Source organism: Haliaeetus albicilla, chromosome 19, assembly GCF_947461875.1.
Source record: "Haliaeetus albicilla chromosome 19, bHalAlb1.1, whole genome shotgun sequence".
Lineage (NCBI taxonomy): Eukaryota > Metazoa > Chordata > Aves > Accipitriformes > Accipitridae > Haliaeetus > Haliaeetus albicilla.
In genome coordinates, this window is record NC_091501.1 from 14994548 (window position 1) to 15018224 (window position 23677).

The following is a 23677-nucleotide window of genomic DNA, read 5'->3' on the forward strand; positions in this document are numbered from 1 at the left end:
CCGATGTATTATGTTTCCTGTGCCCTTTTTTGTTTTCTGTTATTCACATGCAGGCTCAAGAGGGAAGATGCATTTTAATTAAAGCACGTGGTTCATCTGGCATGTGTTTGAGTATATCCACAAGGGATGGCTAAACTTTAATTGCAGAGACTCCATAAAGGTCTGAGTTGGGGAAGGGAACCAAATTCATATTCTCCTTCAGAAGAATTATCCTTTTTGACACAGTTTTAGTATTAGAGAGAAGCTAAAAATCTAGAGTGGAGAGAAACCAAACTATATCTGCCTGAGTGTGAATTCATGTCATATTTGGGGTGTGTATGTGCAGTCAGGATCAATAATAGGAAGAAACGCCATCCATGAAGTTCTAACCTAGTTTCAAACTTTGTCAACATCAAGGTCTCTGGATCACTGTGCCTGGGTTTTGCCCTCTCCAGTTTGCACTAGAAAGATGGGGTAGAAGTATATATTTAGCAATAATTTATTAAATATTGGATATGCTAACAAGGTGATACATAAAAGATATTTGCCTTACTGAATGCAAACATTTCTTTTTCACATATTTAGCATTCTGGCATTTACTTAATGCTATCGTAATAGCAGTTGATAGTGTCAAGAAAGATTTCCTTCCAGATTATTAACTTCAGAATGGTAGCAAAACATGGTGGACTGTACATACCATATTGACATTTGCTTAAAAAAACCACTCTCACATTCTGCATTCATGTGCAGAGAGGGGAAAAAATACCTGTCCCTTTAAAACTGTCTCCCAGAGCAAAGGAATGTTGAAGCTCATTTATAAAATATGACCAGCAGATTATTACTGGCTTTTTGAGACTGAGAATAGCAACAGTGCTGAGGACACTATTCATGGAGCAGAATGCCAGAAATGGTGTGTTAACCTGAATCAAACATCATAAATTATTGAGAACTGCTGCTTTTGCTATCTTTTCACTTCTTAAAGTATTCATTTTTGCATGGAGAATCTTTAAGATAAGGGTTTCCATTTCTCCCATGGAGTATTTCTTCCAAAGAGTATTTATTAACGGAAGTTCTCTGCACAACCTGTGGAGAAGTGTAGATAAAAACAAAAGCCACAAGAATAAATATCAGTATTTTCAAGAAGTCTTTACGTTTTTCTTACAAGCCTGTAACATTTCTGTTCACGCTCTTGAAGACCATTTCAAACAATCCTTTCCTCTTGCGGTGAACACTCAAGTCTGTGCCTGCTCCAGAATTCACTGGAACACATGGAAAGCTTAGGATGTACTTTCTTCCCCAGATTCTGTAAGGCCGACTTTGCCTTTTTTGCCTTTTTGTTAAAACTACAGGATCTAATAATGATAGCTAGCAATTCCAAAGAAGCCTTGGTGTGGGGCAATTTCCACCCAGTCCTTACACCTTCCACCCCTTGTGCTCAGAGAGGATCTTTCTCAGGTCATGGCTGTAACAACTGCTTTTTCTGAGACTGCTTGTATCTTTTTGTGAAACCACATCAGTTTCAGTTATACAAAATATTTTGTTATTGAGAGCCTTTGAAACTTTAAGAATAAAGAGACTGGATGTGGAACATAAGCAGTGTAAGGTTTGATGTTGCAATATTTAGAAGAAAATACTTTGTGAATAGTATGAGCAGAGCGCTGTGAAAATAAGAAAGGTAAGTATTGGGCTGAGCCAGGTGATGCAGTAATGATGGACGCAAGGTGGGAACCTGAACGGTCATCTAAAGTGAAGATTTAAATATTAATTCATACTTCAAAACACAGCTAAATTGTGTGAAACCAGAGTCTGTTGCCTGTTCTGGATGGTGACTTCACACTGCAACAGAAGTGAGTTTCAGGGACCCCTCTTTTTTCTAGCTATAAAGGATTGGAAGGTGGCTGGGATCATCCCCAAACTGTGACATTTCTAGCCTGCACAGAGAGAGAGAGAGAATTTTTATAAAATAGAGTAAATTACTAAAACAGTTTAAATAGGCCAGAATTTGACTCTGTTCCCTGCACAGTGACTCATATGAAACAAATTTCCAACAAGCGCATGGATTTATTGGAGGTAAGATTCCAATTTCTGAACAAAATGAATGTGTACCATTTTTATTGTAATTGTTGTTCAGTATCATTTGTCACCATCAGAGGAAAAACATACTTTAGGAAGCTGCTACAAAACTACTGTCATGTGACTTTTATGCATGTTTTGCAATACTATTTATTTTATGATATTTCTTATGTGCTGTCTGTGGAGGTACCACTGCAAGACTTTAGCAGAGGCCAAGATCCTGAAATCTGGATCTCAGTCCTGTCTTTGTAAGGCTTGGACTCACTGCACCCAGCGACAGAGGACGGAAAGAATTTTTCTGAGCCAGGAGCACAGACCCTTTGGTTGTTCAGTGCACTTTCAAAAGTAATTCAGATCTCAGATGAATTCACAGGTACTCTGTCTAAAGAGCTGATCCTGGCTCTCAGTCATTCCATTTAAGTACTTAAGATTGAGTAAAATGAATCTTGGTGAGAACGAGTCATTGAGACTTAGAATTAAATTAGCATTATTGGCCACTGCAACAAATTATATCTGAGTGTAGTAGAATCACTCACAAAAATAGCCAGTGTTTCATCCAAGAGTTCTGGATATAGCGTTCAATATTGTCTTGTAATACTTGCATTGATGTTATTTTTGACCACCATTATACAGCAGGTGATCATAATGGTACTTTTGCCAAGTAGTAGATCCTCATAGCTTTGAAATTTATTCCTGCTTTGGGATTTCAGATGACCACTTAGACAACTCTGTGATACTTCAGGATTTACTCTGTAAGAGCTGACAGAAGTCAGATTTGTTCAAGGTCTTACTTCCACTTGTCTAGCGTTAGATAACGTGATGCAGTTACCAGTACTTTAATTTTACAGAGCTGATGAGCACCCGCAGCTCCTCTTAAAGTCAGCAGAACATGTAACTATTTGCACTTCTGATAATTGGGTTCTGGCCCAATATGTTTCAGAGTGAGAGGTTCAAAAGGTAAAGTACATAAAATTAGTAGCTGTTTTGCAACTTTGATCTCTTCCTCATGGGTAAAACTCATACTGTTATAAGGAAATAAACTGAGGATATAGACTTCTGAAAAAGAGAACTCTGAGCTCTGCTGCACACCATTTATTTTCCTATTACTCTTTGAATATTGTTTATTTGACATGTTGTATATCTCCTTGCCTCCCCCTCCTTTTCATTTTAATTGGGACCTGGTTATTGGCTGGAAATTCCACTAGCATGACTCATCCCTGCACTGGAAATGACTGTGAACAGGCATCACATTGTGGGATTTACTTCCCCCTCCGTTTTTTTTTTTTACTAAGTGCTTTATCGTGGCACGAGCTTGCAATAATAAACTAGGAAGGAAGTAGGAGCTAATCATTTGGTTCTGAATGCACAAGCCCTGCCAAATTTCCCCACAGGCATGAAACAGCCGCTCAAGCTGTGACACCAGCAAATTAAATCCTGGAGGTAGCTGACCAGAAGTAATGAAATGTGTATTTACCATACTGATGCTGTCAGTCCTAAGACACACTGGCTTTACAATCTAGTTAAGTGGGGCATGTTTGTCACTTCCAGCAGTGCTTAGAAAAAATACTCAGGTTTTTCCCTAGCCTTCTTCTCAAAATCATAAGCCCAGTGCTGGCTGGTAACCCTCCCCTCATACAACATGGAGAACAGGATGCCCAGAATGGTCTGTTCTTTTAAAACACTGCCAACATGAAATCCATATCCCAAAGGAGATAAGTGATCTCATCTTATGACATGTTAATTGCCAAGCCTTTTTATTCATCCCTTGTCTGGCACTTCATTCTATAAACCAAACCTTACAGCTGAAATGAAAGGATAAAAATTATTTCAAGAGCCAATGGATAATAAACAACAGATGCCGCCCACAAACCATGTGTCCCATGCATGCAGCAGTTTAAAAACCTGGACACGTACAGGTGTGTGGAAGAGGGCCACATAATCCCTGAAAAGAATAGGTACTACTCAAGAGAGGGATGCATTATGCAGGTGGGTGCAGGCATGGGATGGATGAGCCACACAGCTACTAAAGAGAAGTCGCTCAAAAAAATGGCTGTGCATCATGGCAGCAGTGGTTCAAAAGCATCTGGACACACGCACATGAAGGAGGGAGGCTATCATTTCACAATCCCTACCTGCTTAGGAGATAAAGGACTCGGAAAAAGTTATTTTCCCCAGTTAGGTGTTGTCATAAGTAACACTAGCATATGGCTGAGAGGTTTCTATGTATTTAGATAGTAGAGGCATGTTATCCTAATTTTGTGAGAACTATTGAAGAAGGTTAGTGGGTCATTTGCTGAGTGGTACTTGCTGTGAATTCAAAAAAACATTGCGAGGGGAAAAATGAAAGTATGGTCTTCAACACGGTTAGTACAATACTCGTGGAAGAATCGAAGAATAGAATCACACCCTATATGAGCAGTCTCTGAAAGCATCTAATTATATCCTAGGAATGTCTATAACTCTGCAATTATATGCTTAATTTCCAGCTGTACTTGATTAACATCACAAATGATTTATAATACCACCAAACACAAGGAACTTGCTTTGAACTGTTTGTTGGCACGTTTAAATTTGCTGGGCTCTTTTGTCTGTCTCTTCATAGCAAGGTAGGCACGTTGAGTTAGTACCACGCAATAAAGTGGCAAAGCCAAGGGAAGGCTAGAGTAGTTTTAGAGATTACACTGTTCTCTTTCCTCTAGTGGAGCACTGAAATGCAAGTCTGTAGGTCAAAACCCACTGACTTCTGTAGGATTATACGTGCACTTCAAGCTTAATATGTAGAAATAACCTTGCTGAATCAGGTGTGTCTTTCCTTGCTTGGTCTTGGAAGACTACCATACTTTCTGTGATACAATAATGCACATGCTTCTGGAAAGCCATTCTGGGGGTACCTTCCTTCTCCTGTCTTGCCACATCAGGAGAGCTGAAGTAGGAATCATTCCACATTTTCTTAGTGTGGGGAGAATGGGGAGGAAGAAGGATGAGAGAACCTCTACTTGTTTTTGACCAGATCTAAACATAATCCCCAGTTAAAGGTTTGATTCTGCGTGGATCCAAATGCTGGATCAGGATTTGAGGCAAAATACAAACACTTGAAATGTGGTATTTTGATCTACTCAAGGGTAAGCCTGTAGAATTCAGCTGAGGCTAAGGAAAACACATGGAAGCTTTTGTGTAATTGTAGTCTTACGTTGTAAACCTTTTGGAGCAGTCGCTCTGCCATCTGTGACAAATTACCCAGACTTCCACACCAAAGTATTCATCCATTGATAACATTGGCTTATATCATTTTAGCAACTTAAAAGTTTTAAAAGGACTCATGAAAGCAAACCTCAAATCAGCAGCTGAAGTTGCCTTGCCCCTATTTTTAGTCTCAGGCTTGAAGCTGTCTAGACTGGTTATCCTATTTGGGCTGGACTTACTGTATGCCTGTTACCTTGTTCTCATGTTGAGTCAGATGAGTGGGTTTGCTTAGGTCCTTTCTTCTCAAGCCTATAGTTTTGCCTATAGGGTGATATGACCTTAAGTACACTGTGAAATCTCAATGATAAAAGCATATATATATATATGTAAATGCAAACTACCATTATTTAAAATCTTACAGTCCTAGAACCAATTCTTTGTTTGGGGGATTTTTTGGGGTAGGGTTTTTTTTTTGGGGGGGGGGGTGGGGTGTTTTTTTTAATGCCAGGAGTTGGCAACACCATATGTGTCAATTCCAAATAGGGAGCCTGGCTCCTGCAGCATAAATCCAAAAAAGATTATTCTCATGGAACAATCCCCACTAAACAAAACTACAAAACAGGAGGTAGGCAAGCTGTTAGAATTAATCTCTGAAGAAGTGTCTAGCTCTTTGGTACAGGAACAACCTGACTGAATGAGTAAGTTGCAAACTAGCCATGGTTGCCCACCTGCCCGCCCTGCCCTCCAAATAGAGCTCTCAGCTTGTGAAATATGAAGGAGAAAAAGATACTGTGGAGTTAGGAATTGAAAATGTCAGGTATTACAGTTTTCACTGGGAGTAGGGTAAAAAAATTGTAAGCGGCAGTGTGGCCTAATAAACAAAAAGGCAACTCTTGATGTAAGCTTGAACTTTTCCTTCTCATTAATTACCATGAATCTGTTTTGAAATTCCTGTAGAGAACAAGTGCTTCTTGCTGACAGCTGGTTTGCAATTAATAAAATGGAAAGTGTTTTCAGCTGGCAATGACTTAACATGCTCATGATATATGAAAACAAGGTTAAATTGCTCCTTTCTCTCTACTACTAATAAAAGAAATATTGAAAATGAAATGGTGTAGCTTAGGAAATGAAAAGTGCCAACCAAAGCCATGGACATAGTGCTGAGAGCTGCTTATCACCTGGTACTTGCTGGAACGGGCATATTTGGAAAAGCTTAGTCAGTGCCAAAAATTATTCTTCAGTTGCAGGCTTTCAGAATATATTGCATTGAAGAATATATGATCCTGTTTCTGCCAGATAAAGGGGTCTTGATTAATTCATCTCTTTTTGGGGATTTAAATGATTTACCCTTTGTGGCTTTATCAGAAATCCTCTTGCCCCTGATAGCCTTTTTAATCTCATCCTCCTTCTGCTCTGCTCCACCTTCCGTCAGGAAAGAATGGTGGAGGCTTTGTTCCTCGGGATGTAAGGGATGGAGTAGCCAGAGCATCAGAAAGCACACGGCAGGAACCAGCCTCCGCTGCAGAGAGACTGTCCTGATAATCAGATGCCTGTGGACTTTGGCTGACTGTGAATTGTATTCTGAAATAATTGCTATGGTTGGATGTCAACTCTCTTGCAGAATATGAAATGTAACGTTATCACAAATATAACATGAGTATCCTACCAATACCAAGGGAAATAAGTAAAAGTGAAATAATAGATTTTACTTCAGCAAAGTCTTTATTCTTGTCTTGTAGAATGCAGAACCTTTCCAAGTTACTGTCCGAGAAGACAATTGTATCATTGTCTCCCTGGAAGCGTCTGATGTGGTGAGCTCATCCTCTGTATATGTTGTGAAGATAGCTGGAGAATCCAAGAACTACTTTTTCCAGTTCGAAGAATTCAATAGCACTTTACCTGCCCCTGTGGTTTTTAATGCCAAATACCACGGCCTATATTACATAGTGACTCTGTTGGTAGTGAACTCAAATATGGTTTCCAAGTCAGCAAGATCAATCACTGTGTTAACCAGTAAGTAATACCTTATTCTTTTTTTTTTTCTTCTGTTTCTTCCCTTTGTGTGTGTTTTTTTTCCCCCCGAAGTTCTTGTGGAGAAGGTTGGGTGGGCCTTTTTGTTTTCGATAGGTCCTCCTTGTGCGTAGGATGACTCCTTGTGTGAGAACAGCAGGGAAGGTGTGTTGAGAAGGCTTGTGAGTGAAAATTCACAAGGTCTGGGCAAGAAGCTGTGGGTTTCCCCCAGCTGACCCTTCCTGAACACTGACTGGAGAGGTTTAACATACTGAAATAAGTGTGATGGATGAACCACCTTTCCAGATGTTTATCCTAAATCCTTTGAACCAGGAGTTCTAAAGATCTAGTAAAAGGTGTAAGAAGTGTTGACTGACATTTCAGCGTAAGCACTCCTGTTACATGGTGAGGTATATTCTGTTTTAAATGCTGTAACAATGTTCTTTGATTGCTAATATATTGAAGTAGTACTAAACTTGGGAAGCAGATAGTAGTCACTAAAATCATGTGTTTCTGCCAGTACAGCTGAAGGTTTTTGTGATGGAGACCATATTTGTAGGAGTCTGTCTCTTACTACCTCCAGGTGCATTGATCCTGGGGGAAAGGAGTGATTTTGTTTTCTCTGTCATCATGTGAAGCACCACAGACTTCTGTGTGATTCCTGCCATATTTTTGGCTGTGCTGTTGCTCCGGAATGGTTTCCATGTGCCAACCAAAAAACAATTTGTAGAATATAAAATGATTTCTTCATCTGGAAGACAGATTCAAGAAAAGACAGACAAAAATATTATTTGGATGGAGCAAACCCAATTTCCAGATTTTTTTTTTTTTTTTTTTTTTTTTTGCTAAATGGCACTTGGAATCTACAGACAGTTTCAGTTGGCTTGCAGATGAGGAATGGTTATGATTTTGTGTACTTATATTATTCTGTCAATGAGGAAATGCCATCCACTGTAATAACATTCAAAGGATATTACAGTAGCCTCACATGTTACTGAGTGAGGTGCTTGAAATTTAAGAGTAACCAGATTTTTGCATCATCTATACATTCTTCAGCCTTCCCTTGTGTGCTCAGGTGGCACCCTGATGAGGACAATCATGAAGGGTCCCGTGGGGAAAGTATCATGTTGTTGTGTAATGCAAGTCTTTCATAAGGCATATGTGCAAGAACATCTATGTGTAGCGAGCAATTTAAGGATTCATAGGCAGCCTGAATTTCCTTTTCTTTGACTGCTTTAACCCTGCAGGCAACGTAGTAATCCTAACCCAATTTCCTATTTTATGGTTGGTTTGTTTGTTTTCTTAAAAGAAAATGATGGAAGCATCAGGTGTCATACACAACTGAAAAAAAATGCCTCGCTCTCTATTTCCAGGGGGGTTTGAATGCTGCACTTGCAGTTGTGCAGCAGGGCTCATCGCTGTTTGATTTCCAGAGCCCACGCGGGTCACTGGTAGCAGGGGAAGGTGCGATCCAGGATGGCAGATGGAGCACACGCTCCCGTGCAAGGGATCTCCGAAGGCAGAAGGGAGCCAGTGTCGCTCAGCCCATCAAAGCCAGCCCCACACTGCCCATTTCTGGCTCAGGGGGTTTCCACAAGGTGTTCCCGAAAGAGCAGGAGGCTGACGGCTCCGGGGGGCATATCCCATGTCACTCCCCCTCCTCCGAGGCTTGATGGTGTCCTTTCCAAGAGAAAGGAGCCCACCCCTTCCCGCCGCCTGTCCCACGCGGGTGGGCTGGCAGCACCTCGGGGCTTCCTGCCGTGCCCTCTGCTGCTCACCCACACCTCGGAAGGACCCGTGATTTTGGCCGTCGGCCAGCGCTGCTGGGGGAACTCACGGAACAAAAAGGGAACAGCGAATTTCGCTGGTTTTGTCTCGGCACAAAGACAACCAGCTTACGGAAAAGAAAGGGCGTTCCTGCGGGCAGCGCTGAAGGATGCCGTGCTGAGCAGGAACAGTATGCTGGACATCGGGAGCTTTGCCAGGGAAAGGGCCCCATCTCCTTCCGCGTGGTTTCCGTCAGGCAGACTGATGAGTGCTAGCCCTCACGGAGCAGCCTCAGCTACTAACGTAGCTTGTCTTTTGGAGCACAAGGCTACAGGAATGAAAGTAAATTTGGAATGAAAAGGCAGTGTGGCAGGCTGGACTTTTTAAGGTATATTTCAGTACAGTGCTTTCGAGAAGAGATCTTAAAACTCATGTAGTGACCACTGGCTTCTCCTACAAAACTGCACGAGTTGATAGTCGGTTTTCCTTTTCTTTTTTATTTTCCCTTTTATTGGTATTGTCCACTGCCTGGTTTACATCATTTTCTGACTATTAATTAACTTGGTTTTTTTGGCAGACAATAATTAGGATAGATTCGTATTCTTCTTCATGCCATATGCTCTCTCTGCCTGTTTAACATTCTTAGTTTATTTTAACCACGCAAAGACATGTAACTATCTAATTTCTTCCATCTATATCTTACGCGTGAAAAAATGGCACCTTGCAACCAGCTTCCAGGACCAAATTAATTCCTGTGCTAATTTCACTGGTATCCGGAGAGCTTTAGCAGTGGCAGATTGGCCCCATTCATTAGGCTGCCACAAGATAAATCAAGCAGGATAGCCAGTGATGCCAATGTGGTTATTCCCAAGTCTGTACTTTGATATTTCCCAATAGCTTTCTGGGATCTCCTGATGTCTGCAAAGGACTCCATGCGGGGAGATGCAGTCTTTCAGCTTGGCCATATGCTGGAGATCTGAGTTTCACACAGAGCAGTGCGTATCCAAATTACGCCTGTCAAAACGAGAGCAAGGTCCTTCAAAGAGATTGCCTACTTAGAAATTCAGTGAGAGTCATGAAAGACCTCTGCTTTCCAATGGTATATCTTGATGACATTTCCTTTCTCCTGTTCACATCCCTCAGCGATGTGCTGCTTCTCAGCATGTTGGCAAGAAAAAGGTAGGTCTCTTCACAGGTTGAAACTTCATCCCATTTAAGTCAGAGAAGACTTTTGTTTTACCCCTCTAAGGTTTCTGTCCAGAAAAAAAAGATTCCTCAAAAGAAAGATGATTTAAAAGCTAACAAACATGTATTTTATACATTATATATATGCATATAGAATTGCATGCGTAAATATAAATACATATAAATATATGTGTGCATAAATATATACCTATAAAAATATAAAATATCTTAACATTATATGAATATACATGTATACATGCTACCATTTGAGCTCCTATTGTTAATTTGGGCCTTCTCTACAAGACTGAACAGTTTATTTTCTGCTTGTCTCTGACTGGAATCATTTCAGGGCTTTCTCATGTTAATCAAAACAGCACAAACTATAGAGTTTACTTGTTTAGGTTCTGTAGTCCAGACTGTTGTAATGCAAAGTATGAGCTATTTGCTGCAATATTTCTTCTCAGAGCCCAAGGGTTTTGTCAGCTTGAGCGCAGCCAGCATCCTTGCATTGCTTCCTGAGCTGGGACGTTAGGAAGGATGAGATGAACAGGGTGCGTTCAACCCTTAGATAGGAAACCTGTAAAATAGAATTTGAGCATAAAATAGCACCGCTTCTTCGGATTCTGTAGCAAAGCTGTGTTCAGCACATTGGGCCCAGTACCTCACTGAAGGAGAAAAACTGAAACCCTGACTACTTATTATTAAAGATTCCTGTGATGGTTTTCACAAGAACAGGTGTGTGAATCTTGCTGTTCTGGCCAGATTCCTGTGAGTGCAGTTGTGTTGTGCCTATCAAAATGACCCTCCTCCCAGTTTTCAGTCTGGACAAGGTTAGAATTAGTTCTGGTATCTAACGCAATTATTTCAAGGCTCCTTTCTTCTGCTCTTGGAGTTTTGGCTTTTCAATGGAAGTGAAGTAACTCCAGAATTTATATAATTAATTTAGTGTTTTGCAATATTTGAAAGTTCCACCTTATTACTAATTGGGTTTAAAGTAGTTTATGAGAGAATAAAGAGCATGGATGTAAAATCAGTGACTGAAATTCTCACTCATTCTCCATTTTCCCAGCTTGAAGCCTTATTTTATTCTTCCCAGGGTGACTCATACCCATATAGCCTTTTTTTTTTTTTTTTTTCAAATTCACTGTCAATTTTTCTTTTCGTTGTGAAGGAAAAAATCTTTGTACATTCGAAGGAATCAGGAAAGCAGTACGTTGCAAAGCTATTGTGTGCTGTAGGAAAAATGTATCTCTGGTGGGAATTAGAGAAATCAGGATCTCAGGACCTCTGAGGGTAATTAAGAGCAGCTCTGCCTGACTTTTATTTTAGCTTATGATTAGGAGTTTTGAGTGGTAAATGTCTCATTGTTTCGAAAGCAGATGATTCCTTTCATAAATCACTGTAAAATATATTCCCTTTAGGGAGAGTTCTGCCTCTGTATCTTCTACAAAAAGTACTCTCCTCAAGAGACCATCGGGCCTGCTGCCTGGGACTCTGATGTCTTCAGCTCTCAGAAAGTAATTGGCATTAGACCTAGTTAATGCTCGGTTGTCACTGTGCCAGATGCTGCAGGAAGTGATTCAGCAGGTCCAGTCCTTTCCTCTGGCTCGTTAATGGATCAGAGCTGTTGAAGTAGGAGCTTCAGAGTTTTTTTTTTTCCAATGAAATGTAAAACTTAAGCCCTTTGTGTTTTTCTTTCTTAAAGGATGACATGGCATGTCTTTAAAAAGGCTGGTTATCCATGGCAGCCCTAATTTTGAAACGTAACTCAGAAGAACATCTAGGTCCATTAGCGCTCAGCTTTACGCAGCAAACAAATCATGTTGTCCCCTTTTAAGGTGAAAAAAGCCTTCCATCAGAATCAAAGAAACAAAAAGAACTGCAACCACATGATTTCCTGCCATAATTTCCCTTGGAGGGCTGATCTAAAGTATTGGCCTAAATCTGTTTAAGAACAACAGATATGCCTTTGTTCTTGTGACGATATTATTTTTTAGTTTGTATCATCTTTTGTCATCTTATGTGGGCATCTAGAAATTGCAGTATATACCATCATTGCTCAGATACCACTTTCACTTACATTCCCCTTTCATAAGCAATAGCACATGGCATCTCTATTAGCTATGATAAACTTGAACATTATGTTCCTGAAGTATTAAACAGCAGCTTTTTAATCTCAGAAATGGTTGCTCTTTAGCAAGAGAGAAAATGATCCCTAAAGTTTATAGCATAAGGGAAGCTTTATCCTGGCTATAACTTAACTCCCAGTAACTATATAGACAACATAAATAGTGTCATCCTGGGTAGAAAATGGCATAATTCACCACTTCTTCATATGAATAAAGGGCATTACCCATGGGAGATAGGTCACTCCATTAATGGGGCTTCTTTTTCTAAAAGTCATGATATGAAGGTGTGAATCATGATTAATTTGGGTTTGAGTGTGAGAAGCAAGAGAGTTGATCTTAGTCCCATTTCAACCACCCACGTGTAATACTACATCTAACCTACCACAGTAATCAATCATTAATTCAATCTGTAGAGTGACCCAATCTACAATGGAATGTAGTACTTATTTTCAAGGTACTTCCCCTCCCTCCCCCCCCGAATTGCAAGTGTTAATGTGTCTGGAACAAATTGAATGCATCAATGGAGAATTTAGCATCCAGAATTTTCCAGGGCATTTGAGGAAGACGTTAGCCATATTTACTATGCTATCTTGATGTATGTATAATGTGAGCTATGTGCTAAATGCAAAATGCTGTAGAGTCCAGGAGAAACGCAGAGGTTAAGTTTCCCATAAACAGATATAATGGGAAAACAGTTGCTATAGGAGCAGCAGATTCTGAGACGCTAAGAAAAAAGGCAAATTTAGGTCTTGATCCTGCAAGCTTGTCTATGTGCATTTAATATAATCTGCAAGTCTAAAAATAAAGAGATTGTACGAGAAGAAGTGCCTTAAACATGGTATTAGAGGGACACTGACATCCTCTAAGTCCTTCTGTAATATGACTTCACATGTCAATGTAGTGCAGAGCATTTATAAAGCTCTAAGATTTCTGAAGTATTATATTACACTTTATTTAGGCTACTTCTTGAGAACCACTGAAATCTGTGAAAAGCTGGATCCTAAATACTGAAAATTGTAAAATTAAAAAGACCAGACTGTTTATGCTCTGAATTATAAATATACATAGTGAAGGGTGACATTTTACATATTCTTTAAGTTTAATAACCCTAGGAGCAGTTAGTAAGTGAAAAACAGAACATGATTTTTATCTGCTGAGTGTCTTTTTAATTTCACAGTGTGCAAATAGCTTTTGATGTGAAGATTTGGTGCCGAAGGAAGTAAGATAATGAAAGAATCTTTAAATTGCATTATATCACTCATGCTACTCTGCTAACATCAGCCATGAGCAATGAGAGGATAGTAAGCAGAAGATAACAACAAGAAAGAGAGTCTGTGGTGATTACCGCTTAATTCAATTATTGGTTAATTAAATCAAAGCATCAGGAGGAAAAATCATTTGGATTAAAAATGAATATAACTTCCATCCTTTATTTGATTTGTTGTAGGAAGGAATAAATGGGGTAATTTAATCACTGACATAAGAAAGTTTCAGTAATTCTTTCAGAAATAAGGAGACTTCAGATGTGAATGAGATAGCAGAAGAAAGCCCAGGGCACACCCGATAACATGAAAGACGACTGCACATAAGCGTTGTGCTATTTAGAGATTGTTATTGACATTTAAACTACTATCGTGTGCTGTGTGAGCTGTGATATAAACCCTCTGGTCATGTGGATAGTCAGATCAACTATTTATTTCAGAATAAGCAATGGGAAAAGCCTCAGCAGAAAGAAGAGGGTAGGCTTTGTTGTTTCCCGTGATCTGTTTTGCTCCTATTTATTTCTAGGCTTATCACAAATTGTCAGCAAAATTTTCACAGATCCCATCACTGAAGTGCCTGTTGGTATTTGTGAGATTGGGAGTTTCTGTTTGTAAGTGGTTAACATACAAATATACTGATATTTACCTGAAGCTAATGAAGCGTCTTTGCCATGAGAAATAGTTTAATAATCCCACATGATTGCATTCCCATGCTCTGACAAAGTTGAAAATGATTCCACGACTACTTCTTAAGACTTGGGGAAAGATTCTGTTTGCATCTGTGGCTTTTGTTCTTAGTTGTTTTTTCTTCTCCACTTCTCATCACATCTGGAAACTTAGTGCTGTGGTGAAAATCCTGTGCTGGTAATTGGGATTTAATTTTTGCTTCCACTACAGTCTTGCTTTTCCATCTTTGATTAACCTGTTCCACCTTCTGTGGGATAATTCCACTTTTGAAACTGATACTGGTCTTCCCTTTCATCTACTCTTTCTCTTGCCCATTGTGACTCTATGCTCTAAGGGAAAAATATTTTATGTTTTTCTCCAGGGCCTACTGCAGCAGAACTTTGAACACAAATGTGTCCTCTAAGGCCATGCTAATCAACAGCCTAAATTTTTCAATCTTTTCCCTACAGTGTGCAGGAACTAAATCAACACAATAATACTTATAAGGTTGTAGGCATAATTACTGAGGGGGTTGTGCATTAACTACCTCTATTAAAATATGTTAGTATGACAAATTTCAATGAACACTATAACCTTGCTTTAAATATCTGCTTGGCCCTCTTATAACCAATGTATAGTTGGGTTGCTTTTTTTTTTCTTTTTTTTTTCCTGAGAAGAGCATCAAGGAAAAGGGTAATTTTTTTTTTTTTTTTTTTTTTTGTGGATAAAGGAGGCTGAATAAAACTGTGACTCTCTTATTGTTAGCAACAATCCAGATTTCCAGCTGCAGTGAATTGACACAGCTTTCCTTAGTTGATGGAGCTACATGGGTCTAGATGCCATATCACAGCACGCAGGGTATTTTTCTTACTTTTTGTAGCCCACCTGGCTCAGAGTTCAGAGCATTAGATCGGCAGATCCCCTGTGCCCTCCAGTAAACCACTTTACTTTTCTGTACCTCAATTCTTCATCTGTAAAATAATGGTAATGGTACTGCTATATTTTATAGAAGTTTGGTGTGGATAAATGTATTGAAGACGGTGGCCCTCTCAGATATGGTAGGAATGGGGACCCATGAAATAAAGGAATGAATACATATCAAAATAGAAAAATCTTCATTCAGGTAGCTTCCTTTCACTGTTACACTGATAAGCTTCTCAGCTAATCTTAAAAGTTCACGTTTATGCCAAAGTTATGAGCAATTTCAAGTGTTTTGTTGTTTTTATCTGGGCACTTTTACATGATTGGCAAGCATTAAAGACTAAAATCTTTCTGGGGTCATGACTGAGTGCTTAAATAGTAACTGCTATTTCAATCTTATTTTTTATGGCAAATAAGGAGATTTTTCCTTTAAAGTGTAAGCATCAAGAACATAAATTGTTTTGTGGGGGAACACGCAAATATTGGCTTTGACAACATCCCGGGTAGCTTTGCCCTAGACGTCTGTGAAGCTCCAAATATCACCTGGTAGATTTAAGAGTGCCTGTGCCATACCTAGCAAAACCATTTGTTTCATTGGTCGTGTATATGTGTGAAGAGCTCAGTTTGCCTATTAATCTGCTTCTTTCTTCCTTTTTTCCTTTTATTTGCATATCCTTTAGAACCCCTTCCTGTGAGCAGTGTTTCTATCTATGATTATAAACCATCACCAGAAACAGGAGTGTTGTTTGAAATTCAGTACCCAGAGAAGTACAATGTTTTTACCAGGGTAAATATAAGCTATTGGGAAGGAAAAGACTACCGAACAATGCTGTACAAAGGTAGGAGGAAACTATTCCACTAAAACTTAATGCTAACTCTGCTGGAAACATTTTAAACAGTGGTCTTAGGTGTGTTTTTGACATGTATTGGTCATAATGATTTCTATTTCTGGTAATGTGTCTGTTTATATAATAACTTTTATATCATGAAGTAAGGGATGGGCCCTCGAATTGAGCTGGTGGTTCACTTTGGATTTAAACCTGCTTCCCATCCTAGTTCTAGTGATGCTTCCTTTCTTCTGGATTTTAGAGGAAGACTGGGTGGTCTGGATTTTTTTCAGCTGTTCTGCTATCAACCTGGGAAGGGATGCCCAATTTCTGGTGCTTCCAAATAAGCATGTACACTAAAATCCCCCAAATGTTCCACCATTTTTTTTATCTTCCCTGCTGATGTACAATCCAAAACAAAAGAAAAGGAAAAAGGAAAGAACCCCCAAACTCAGTAGGAAGGACAGAGATATGTTTTTGCTTTCTAGATATGCTTGTTGAAATCCCTGGATGACATTCTGTGTCAGTTGAAAGCATTAAAAAACTTCCCAGTCTCTTCCCTCTGGCCAAGTTTTCGTCGTTGGTGAACAGCTGATAGGAGAGCTCTGGGATGCCCCAGAGCTGGGAAACCCGTTCAATATACCTGATTCCTGGTGCAGGATTTAAACCTGGTAGTTCTGTATCACCACACAGTGACACAGTGCTAATAGTACTATGCTGTATAGTACTGTATATTATTGTAGCATTCAGTATTGTCCCTGAGCTAATAAACCCTGCTGCATATTATAAATGTCAATTTTCTTAAAATAATCTAATCAAGGGCAATCAATCTAACAATCTAGACAGTCAGTTTAAACAATTTAAACAACCAATCTAACCATCTAAACAATCTAATAAGAGCAAATTCTGCTTTCTTTTTTATTCGTTTGTAACAACTCCCTTTTGCCCTGCTGTATAGCTTAAGCATAGCATCTATCTCAGAGATGTAAATGGGACTGTCCTATGGAAAACATCCTAAGAGGTGAGAAAGGCACCTGCATACTCTGCGGGCCCTGAAACCCCAATGGTTTAACATTGCATAGTGGCAGTAAAATGCCTTTGAGCAATCCAGTAGGTGCTGGATTTTAGGCACTGAACTAAGGCTCCCAATGTAGAAGTCTGGTCACTGTAAGCTCTCTCTGAAGTCAGCAGAGGGAGATACACACTTCCAGAAAGAGGTCAGAAAATTTTGGAGTCTCTTTACTTCAATACAGAGTGGGGCTAGAAATCACATTTTCAATGCTGTGAAGTGCCAGAAGTTAGGAGGGTCGTTCTGAATCATAGCACAAAATATAGGTGACCTCTTTCCAGGGAACAAAAGGGGTACCAGCAGTAATTTTTGTCTTCTACAGCTAATACATGTTTCCAGGGGCTGTGTGCAGCTGCAGCTGCTGATAAATAAAAAAGTCAAACCGAGTTGAGAGATTCACTACTCAACTTGCACACTCCTTCCCATAGCCAAATAGCCCTAAGCAACTTCTCTTCAGCCCCCACGTGTACCGACGGTGGACGTGAGCTCAGCTCTCAGTACCGTGGCTTGCACTCAGCTGCGTGGTGGATGGCCCTTTCAGCATCTACCCCGAACATTATGCCTCAGTCAGCAAAAGACCAAGGAGGCTTTTGCGTGCAGCAGTTAAAGGTCTGAAGAAACTGTCAGATACTCTTTGAGATATTCAGTGTCACGTGGAACAGGTTGCCAGATTCGTTTCCCTTTCCTGTGAAAAGTAGTTCATGTTTCTTGTGCTGGGCTTTTTTTTTTTTCTTTAGCAAAGTGCCTTTGACAGCCAGGAAAAATGTTGGCAAACTGAATTATTAGAATTTCGTGTCTCAGACCAGGCTGAGCAATGTTTAAACATCTGAAACGCTGCCAGTTCAGCATGTGCAGTTGCATTATCAGAAAGTGAACATTTGATGCATTTTCCTCTTCTTTTTCCTTTCTTCTTTTCTTTTTAAACCTTCGGCAGACTTCTTTAAAGGTAAAACGGTTTTCAATCACTGGCTACCAGGCATATGCTACAGTAACATCACATTTCAGTTGGTATCAGAAGCGACCTTCAACAAAAGCACGCTAGTGGAATACAGCGGGGTCCAGCATGAGCCCAAACGGCACAGAACAGGTGAAAAAAATTATTATGTACCTTTTGCTCCAAGTCTGTATGGCTGCTTTCCTTTCTGCTGTGGGGAGGGGATTGATCGCACAGAGAGGAGGGTCTGTGTGGGAGCAGTCTTGGGCGCTGCTCCTGGCCAGGAGCATGGGAGGAGGATGCTGTGGCTAGTACATAGGGTTATGTGTGCAATACAGTGCAAAGGGAAATTTGCCTGAGTGTTTCTGTTATAAAGCTTGCTTCTTAGAAAATAAATTCTGCTTCACATGAGATATCCTAGGTCTTGTGCTAGGAATTAATTTTTAAGCCACAGGAATAGCCACGCTGAGCATACTATTGATCTATCTATATTGGTCTGTCTGCTTGCACAGTGAATCATAGCTAAACTGTTGGAGAAGGCCTTCCTCATTGTGCTGTCTTCTGTCACAGAGAAGAATGTCATAGTCGCCCCACTTGGCAGCCACTTTATGCCCTGAAGCATGAACTTTTAATCTCCAAGACAGCAATGTTGCAAAGGCTGAAAATTGCGTTTGTTCAGGGTCCAGAACTAATTTAATTTGGTCCTGGGATGGTGCCCAAAACTTTTCTGTTCATCTGTTGGACCACAGACATTTTCCAGGGTCCAAAGTGAAACGAACCAGTGGTAAAATCAAAAGGCCAAATCTTCAGATGAATACACTGATGTTGGTCCATTGCCTTGGACAGAGCAAAGTCAACTGATGCCAGCTGAGTTCTGTCCTGAGGATCCTAAATATAGTTATTGAGATACTGAACCATAAGAATGCAACCAACAGGATCTCATTTTTCTTTCCTGCTGCCCTCCCATTCCCCATTCTTCGCACAAACTGCAACGAGATTGTAGTGTCTGGTTTTGTATTAGTGGCCGTGGCTGGGACAGGGGAGGTGAACAAATTAGTGTCTTATAAGATGCCAGCTTAAAAGATGCCAGCCAAAATTGTTTGCAGAGGCTACTCACACTTATCGTGTGTAAGGGCAGACAGACAAGCAATTACAGTGAGGCAGACAAAATGGTATGTGTTCACCTCCTGGCATAACTTCTTCGTATGCCAGAATCTTGTCTTCTGGAGACCCAAATCTTAAGATCAAGCTTTCACAAATATTAAAATTTAAACTGATGTTTAATGCTTGTGAAAAGGTGGCTGCTAAAAGCATATGAAAAGCCCTACAGCAAAGTGAAGGTCATACTTTTGAAATGTGAGCTATGCCATATATTAGTTTTGCATATGTTTTTCAATTCATGTCTACAGAAGTATTTTTTTCCATGATCAAGGTCTTTCTGGAAGACACAATAGAATAAATGAAGATCCACTCTTACAAGTTCACACTGGAGTAGCCTTGCTGCTGTAATAGCACTGAAGTCTGATTTACTGTGACTTCACATCTACTTTTCTTCCTGGCTGTCATGGTTTAAGCCCAGCCAGCAGCTAGGCACCACACAGCTGCTCACTCACTCCCCCTTCCCAGTGGGATGGGGAAGAGAATCGGAAAAAAAAAGTAAAACTCGTAGGTTGAGATAAGAACAGTTTAATAACTAAAGTAAAATAAAATGTAATACTAACAATAGTAGTAATAATAATAGTAGTAATGAAAAGGAATACAATATAATAAAATAAATAAATAAATAAATAAAACCCAAGAGAAGACAAGTGATACACAATGCAATTGCTCGTGACCCATGCACATCACCGATGCCCAAGCAGCAATTCACCCCTCCCGGCCGACTCCCCCCAGTTTATACACTGAGCATGATGTTCTACGGTGTGGAATTCCTTTGGCTAGTTTGGGTCAGCTGTCCTGGCCATGCTCCTTCCCACCTTCTTGTACACCTGCTTGCTGGCAGAGCATGGGAAACTGAAAAATCCTTGATTTGGGGTCAGCACTACTTAGCAACAGCTAAAACATCAGTGTGTTATCAACATTATTCTCACACTGAATCCAAAACACACTGTACCAGCTACTAAGAAGAAAACTAACTCTATCCCAGCTGATTCTTGAATCATGATTCTTCTGTGAATTTACACTCATCTTGATCCCACTAGAATCACTTCTACTATAAGTATATGTAAGAGAAGGAAGAATCTTAATAGGAACTAGTTATTTCAGAATATCCCTAGATGCATTGTTTTCTTGCAAACAATATTTCTCTGGGGAATTAACACATTGTAAAGGTGTACAGAACATAGCTATTAAAAGACTAACCCTTGCTTCTCTTTTAGTTCCTTACCCACCTCGAAACATTTCTGTTCAGATTGTACCAATCAACAGAAACAACTGGGAAGAGCACAGTGGGAATTTTGCAGAAGAATCATTCATGGGACCACAAGAAATCATAAGAAAAGAAAAACTTAGCCATTTTTCTGACAACCCACCTGAAATTCCAGCAGCAAACACATCTGCAGCCTGGCCGGACTACCGCTATAACGGCACTGAGTATGAAACCACATCACAGCCGTACTGGTGGTCTAACGAAGCTGAGTCATCCGAGGGTGAAGAGGAGTTTGTCAATGCAGTTGCCAGTGATTACGAGGCCAACGATGTCAACACATCGGGAAAACTCACGCCAGAGCCCCCCTCCTTCCTTCCTGTGCAAATGGTGCTGACCTGGTTACCACCAAAGCCACCTACTGCGTTTGATGGTTTCCATATCAATGTTGAAAGGGAAGGTAAAACAGAGTCTTACACCCTTTTTGTACCTCTTTTCTGTAATTCCATTGCTGGCTTGTCTCCTCTACAAATTATTAATTACCTAGTACCGTGCTTCAGAGGACTTTGTTACATCTCCTGTATTTCTTGAGAAGTTTCTTGCGTTGAATAGCATCTAGTTCTGGCTGAGCATCATAAAAGTAAGGGAGGAGGGGTAAATCGCAGTTTGCAATTCTCTTCTGTTAAACAAGATTTATACTTTTGTATATATTGCTGCACTGTTTACACTGCAGTTATCATAAATCCATTCTGGTATCGGAGAAAGGAGAAACGAACTGATTTTTGAAATTTGAGACAAAGGCGGCACATTATACCTTGTAGTTTTGTCTGCCGCTGAGAAAGGTTCTCAGGGGGACCTCGACTGGACAGGACATACAGAAAAGATAGTCTAGATTCAGATTAACAGTTGTCTCAGAGGACAGCTACCAAACATATTCCTTAGGCCACAAGGAGGCTGTGGTGGAGAACGGGGAGACTTTTCAAGTGATGGAGCTACAAGAAAATCGCCATGTTACTTAAAGATTTTCTGTTTTAAAATCTATTCTACCTAAATGAATTTTATTTCCTGACAAGCAGTTTTCGTAAGCCTTCCCACACTAAGGGCAAATACTTTTTTTTTTGCAGAATAAGAATGCAATAGATAGAAAATTGGAAGCTCCTTTTCTTCCATGCCATGCTGTTTTTCACTTGCACAGTCATGGCAATCCTATTTTATCATCCCTTCTACAGAATGAAAATTTAGCCTGGTTTTATTGTTCCTCTACACCTACCCTGCAACCTTGGTCATTAATTACTCTTGTGCTGATGGCAAGAAATAAAACTACCCACATAAATCCAGTCCTTTTGGATACCTTTTAATCCCACAGCAGAAACAGTATTAGCATTTCTGATATAAATCATTTCCTCAGTGGCTGGAGCCTTTCAAATTTCAATTAATCCACACTTTTTTTCCCCCCCTGATTTAGAGAACTCCACGGAATTTTTGACAGTAAGTGAGGACACTCACAAATTTGTTGCTGAACTGAAAGAACCAGGAAAATATAAGTTGTCTGTAACGACATTTAGCTCCTCTGGCTCTTGTGAAGTTCGGGGAAGTCAATCAGCAAAAACACTTAGCTTTTACATCAGTAAGTATCTCAACAAATCTCTTTTTCTCCCAGACCAATATAACTTTAATGTACAGAGTTTGACCACTGTGGCAGCTCTGGCATCTGCTGCAGGATCAGAAGAGTCTGGACTTCTGGAATTCCCTGCGGCAGAGAAGGAGATATGGTGAAAGTGTGTTATATATTATATCCTGCCTGGATGGGCCTCCATCATGCTGTCTTGGCAGAGCTAAGAACTGAAAGCAGGTGACGTATTTGATGGAGTCATTGCCCAGTGTTCAGAAGTGGCTCGCTGAAACAGGTTCCCCTCTCGCATCTTTCAGAGAGGATTTAATTCCAAGAATTAAATCGGTGGTTATAGAAATTCTTGAAAATGCTTAACTTCCTTACTCCTGGAGGCTGTATGTACCAGGTTAGGGATGAAGGGCATCTCAGGCTGATGGTGTGGGAATTGCACAATTGAACTCTGAAATTACATGGTCTCTGAGAGAACATGGGGCAAATTACAGTAGATGAAATAGTTCAGCCTGCTAAATTCAGAGAAGGAAAAGTAATTTATTATTTCCCTGTCGAATCCCAGGGTTTCTTAACTGAAGACTTAGTAAAAGAGAAAGTAGTAATACACTACTGTGTAAACTAATATCATGACTGACAATTAAATCAGCAAGTGAGACAGCTGTTGGTGAATTCAGATTATTATCCTTGTGATGGCTGTGGTCACCTTTGTACTTTTTTCTATGAAAGGAAATAGATATAGCCTACAAATTGCCCACACAATGAGAACAGGGGAATACTTGCAGCACTACACAACTTTAGATGTGGGAGGATAGTGTCTCCCCTGAATCATGAATGTTGCAACAAGACAGGGTAGCGAAGGCTGGCAGAAATATTCGTATTAAAATGAAATGTACTCAAGTACTTAAGTACATTACTAATAAAAATTGTGTCTTTAGTAGCTCATAACATTTACAAATGCTAACTATTTAGGCTTAAATTCATCATAATGTTTGGCTGCATGTAACTGAATTCCACTATTGCTCCTATGTTTTGAACTTTATAGTTGAAAGAAACAGTACTTGGAAAACAAAGAGAAAAGAGGAAACAGCACATGAGCGAAAGGGTCTCTGCTGTTGTAATTTCACTGACTTCTGGTTTTCTTTAGGAATAGTTCTTAGGCAGCTTCATTATATGGAAATCATTGAAGTATGTATAAGTATACAAGTATATCAAATAAATTACGTAGCATTGCTATTAGTAACAAATGTTATTCCATTTTACAAGATGTGACTTATTTCCATTAAGCAATATGCAATACGGTGTCCTCCATGAAGTCTACTAACTGGTGAGGGAGACCTGAGAGAAATGAGACAATATTAATCCAAAGTATAGGTGTATGGATTGCTAGATTAAGGATAAACTTGAATCTCATTCAGCATAAAGTATTAAGGTGTTACAGGAATGTAACAAATATTTTCATTTTACATGTAACACATGAGAACGTTTGGGTTTTGTGGTTTTGTCTGTTAGTTTTGCAGGCTTTTAGAACCAGGTGAGGATTCTTGGCAATTGTCTTATTCATTTTGTCAAACGCAAGATCCTTAGTATTTTAGAAAGATTTTTATATGTATTTCTGGTAGTATGCCAAATCTGAGAGGTGCACAAGTACTCTTCAGGTGAAATTGCTTTTCCATTCCTCTTTAT

General features: G+C 39.8%; 1 protein-coding gene across 1 annotated transcript in view; it reads left to right on the forward strand.

Moving 5' to 3' along the window:
* Nucleotides 1-23677, forward strand: part of PTPRO (protein tyrosine phosphatase receptor type O) — a 159025-nt gene that overhangs the window by 82402 nt on the left and 52946 nt on the right. Inside the window, 5 exon segments of the mRNA XM_069807805.1 lie at nucleotides 6975-7248; nucleotides 15856-16014; nucleotides 18006-18158; nucleotides 20384-20830; nucleotides 21836-21997. Coding sequence (XP_069663906.1) covers nucleotides 6975-7248; nucleotides 15856-16014; nucleotides 18006-18158; nucleotides 20384-20830; nucleotides 21836-21997 — 1195 coding nt within the window.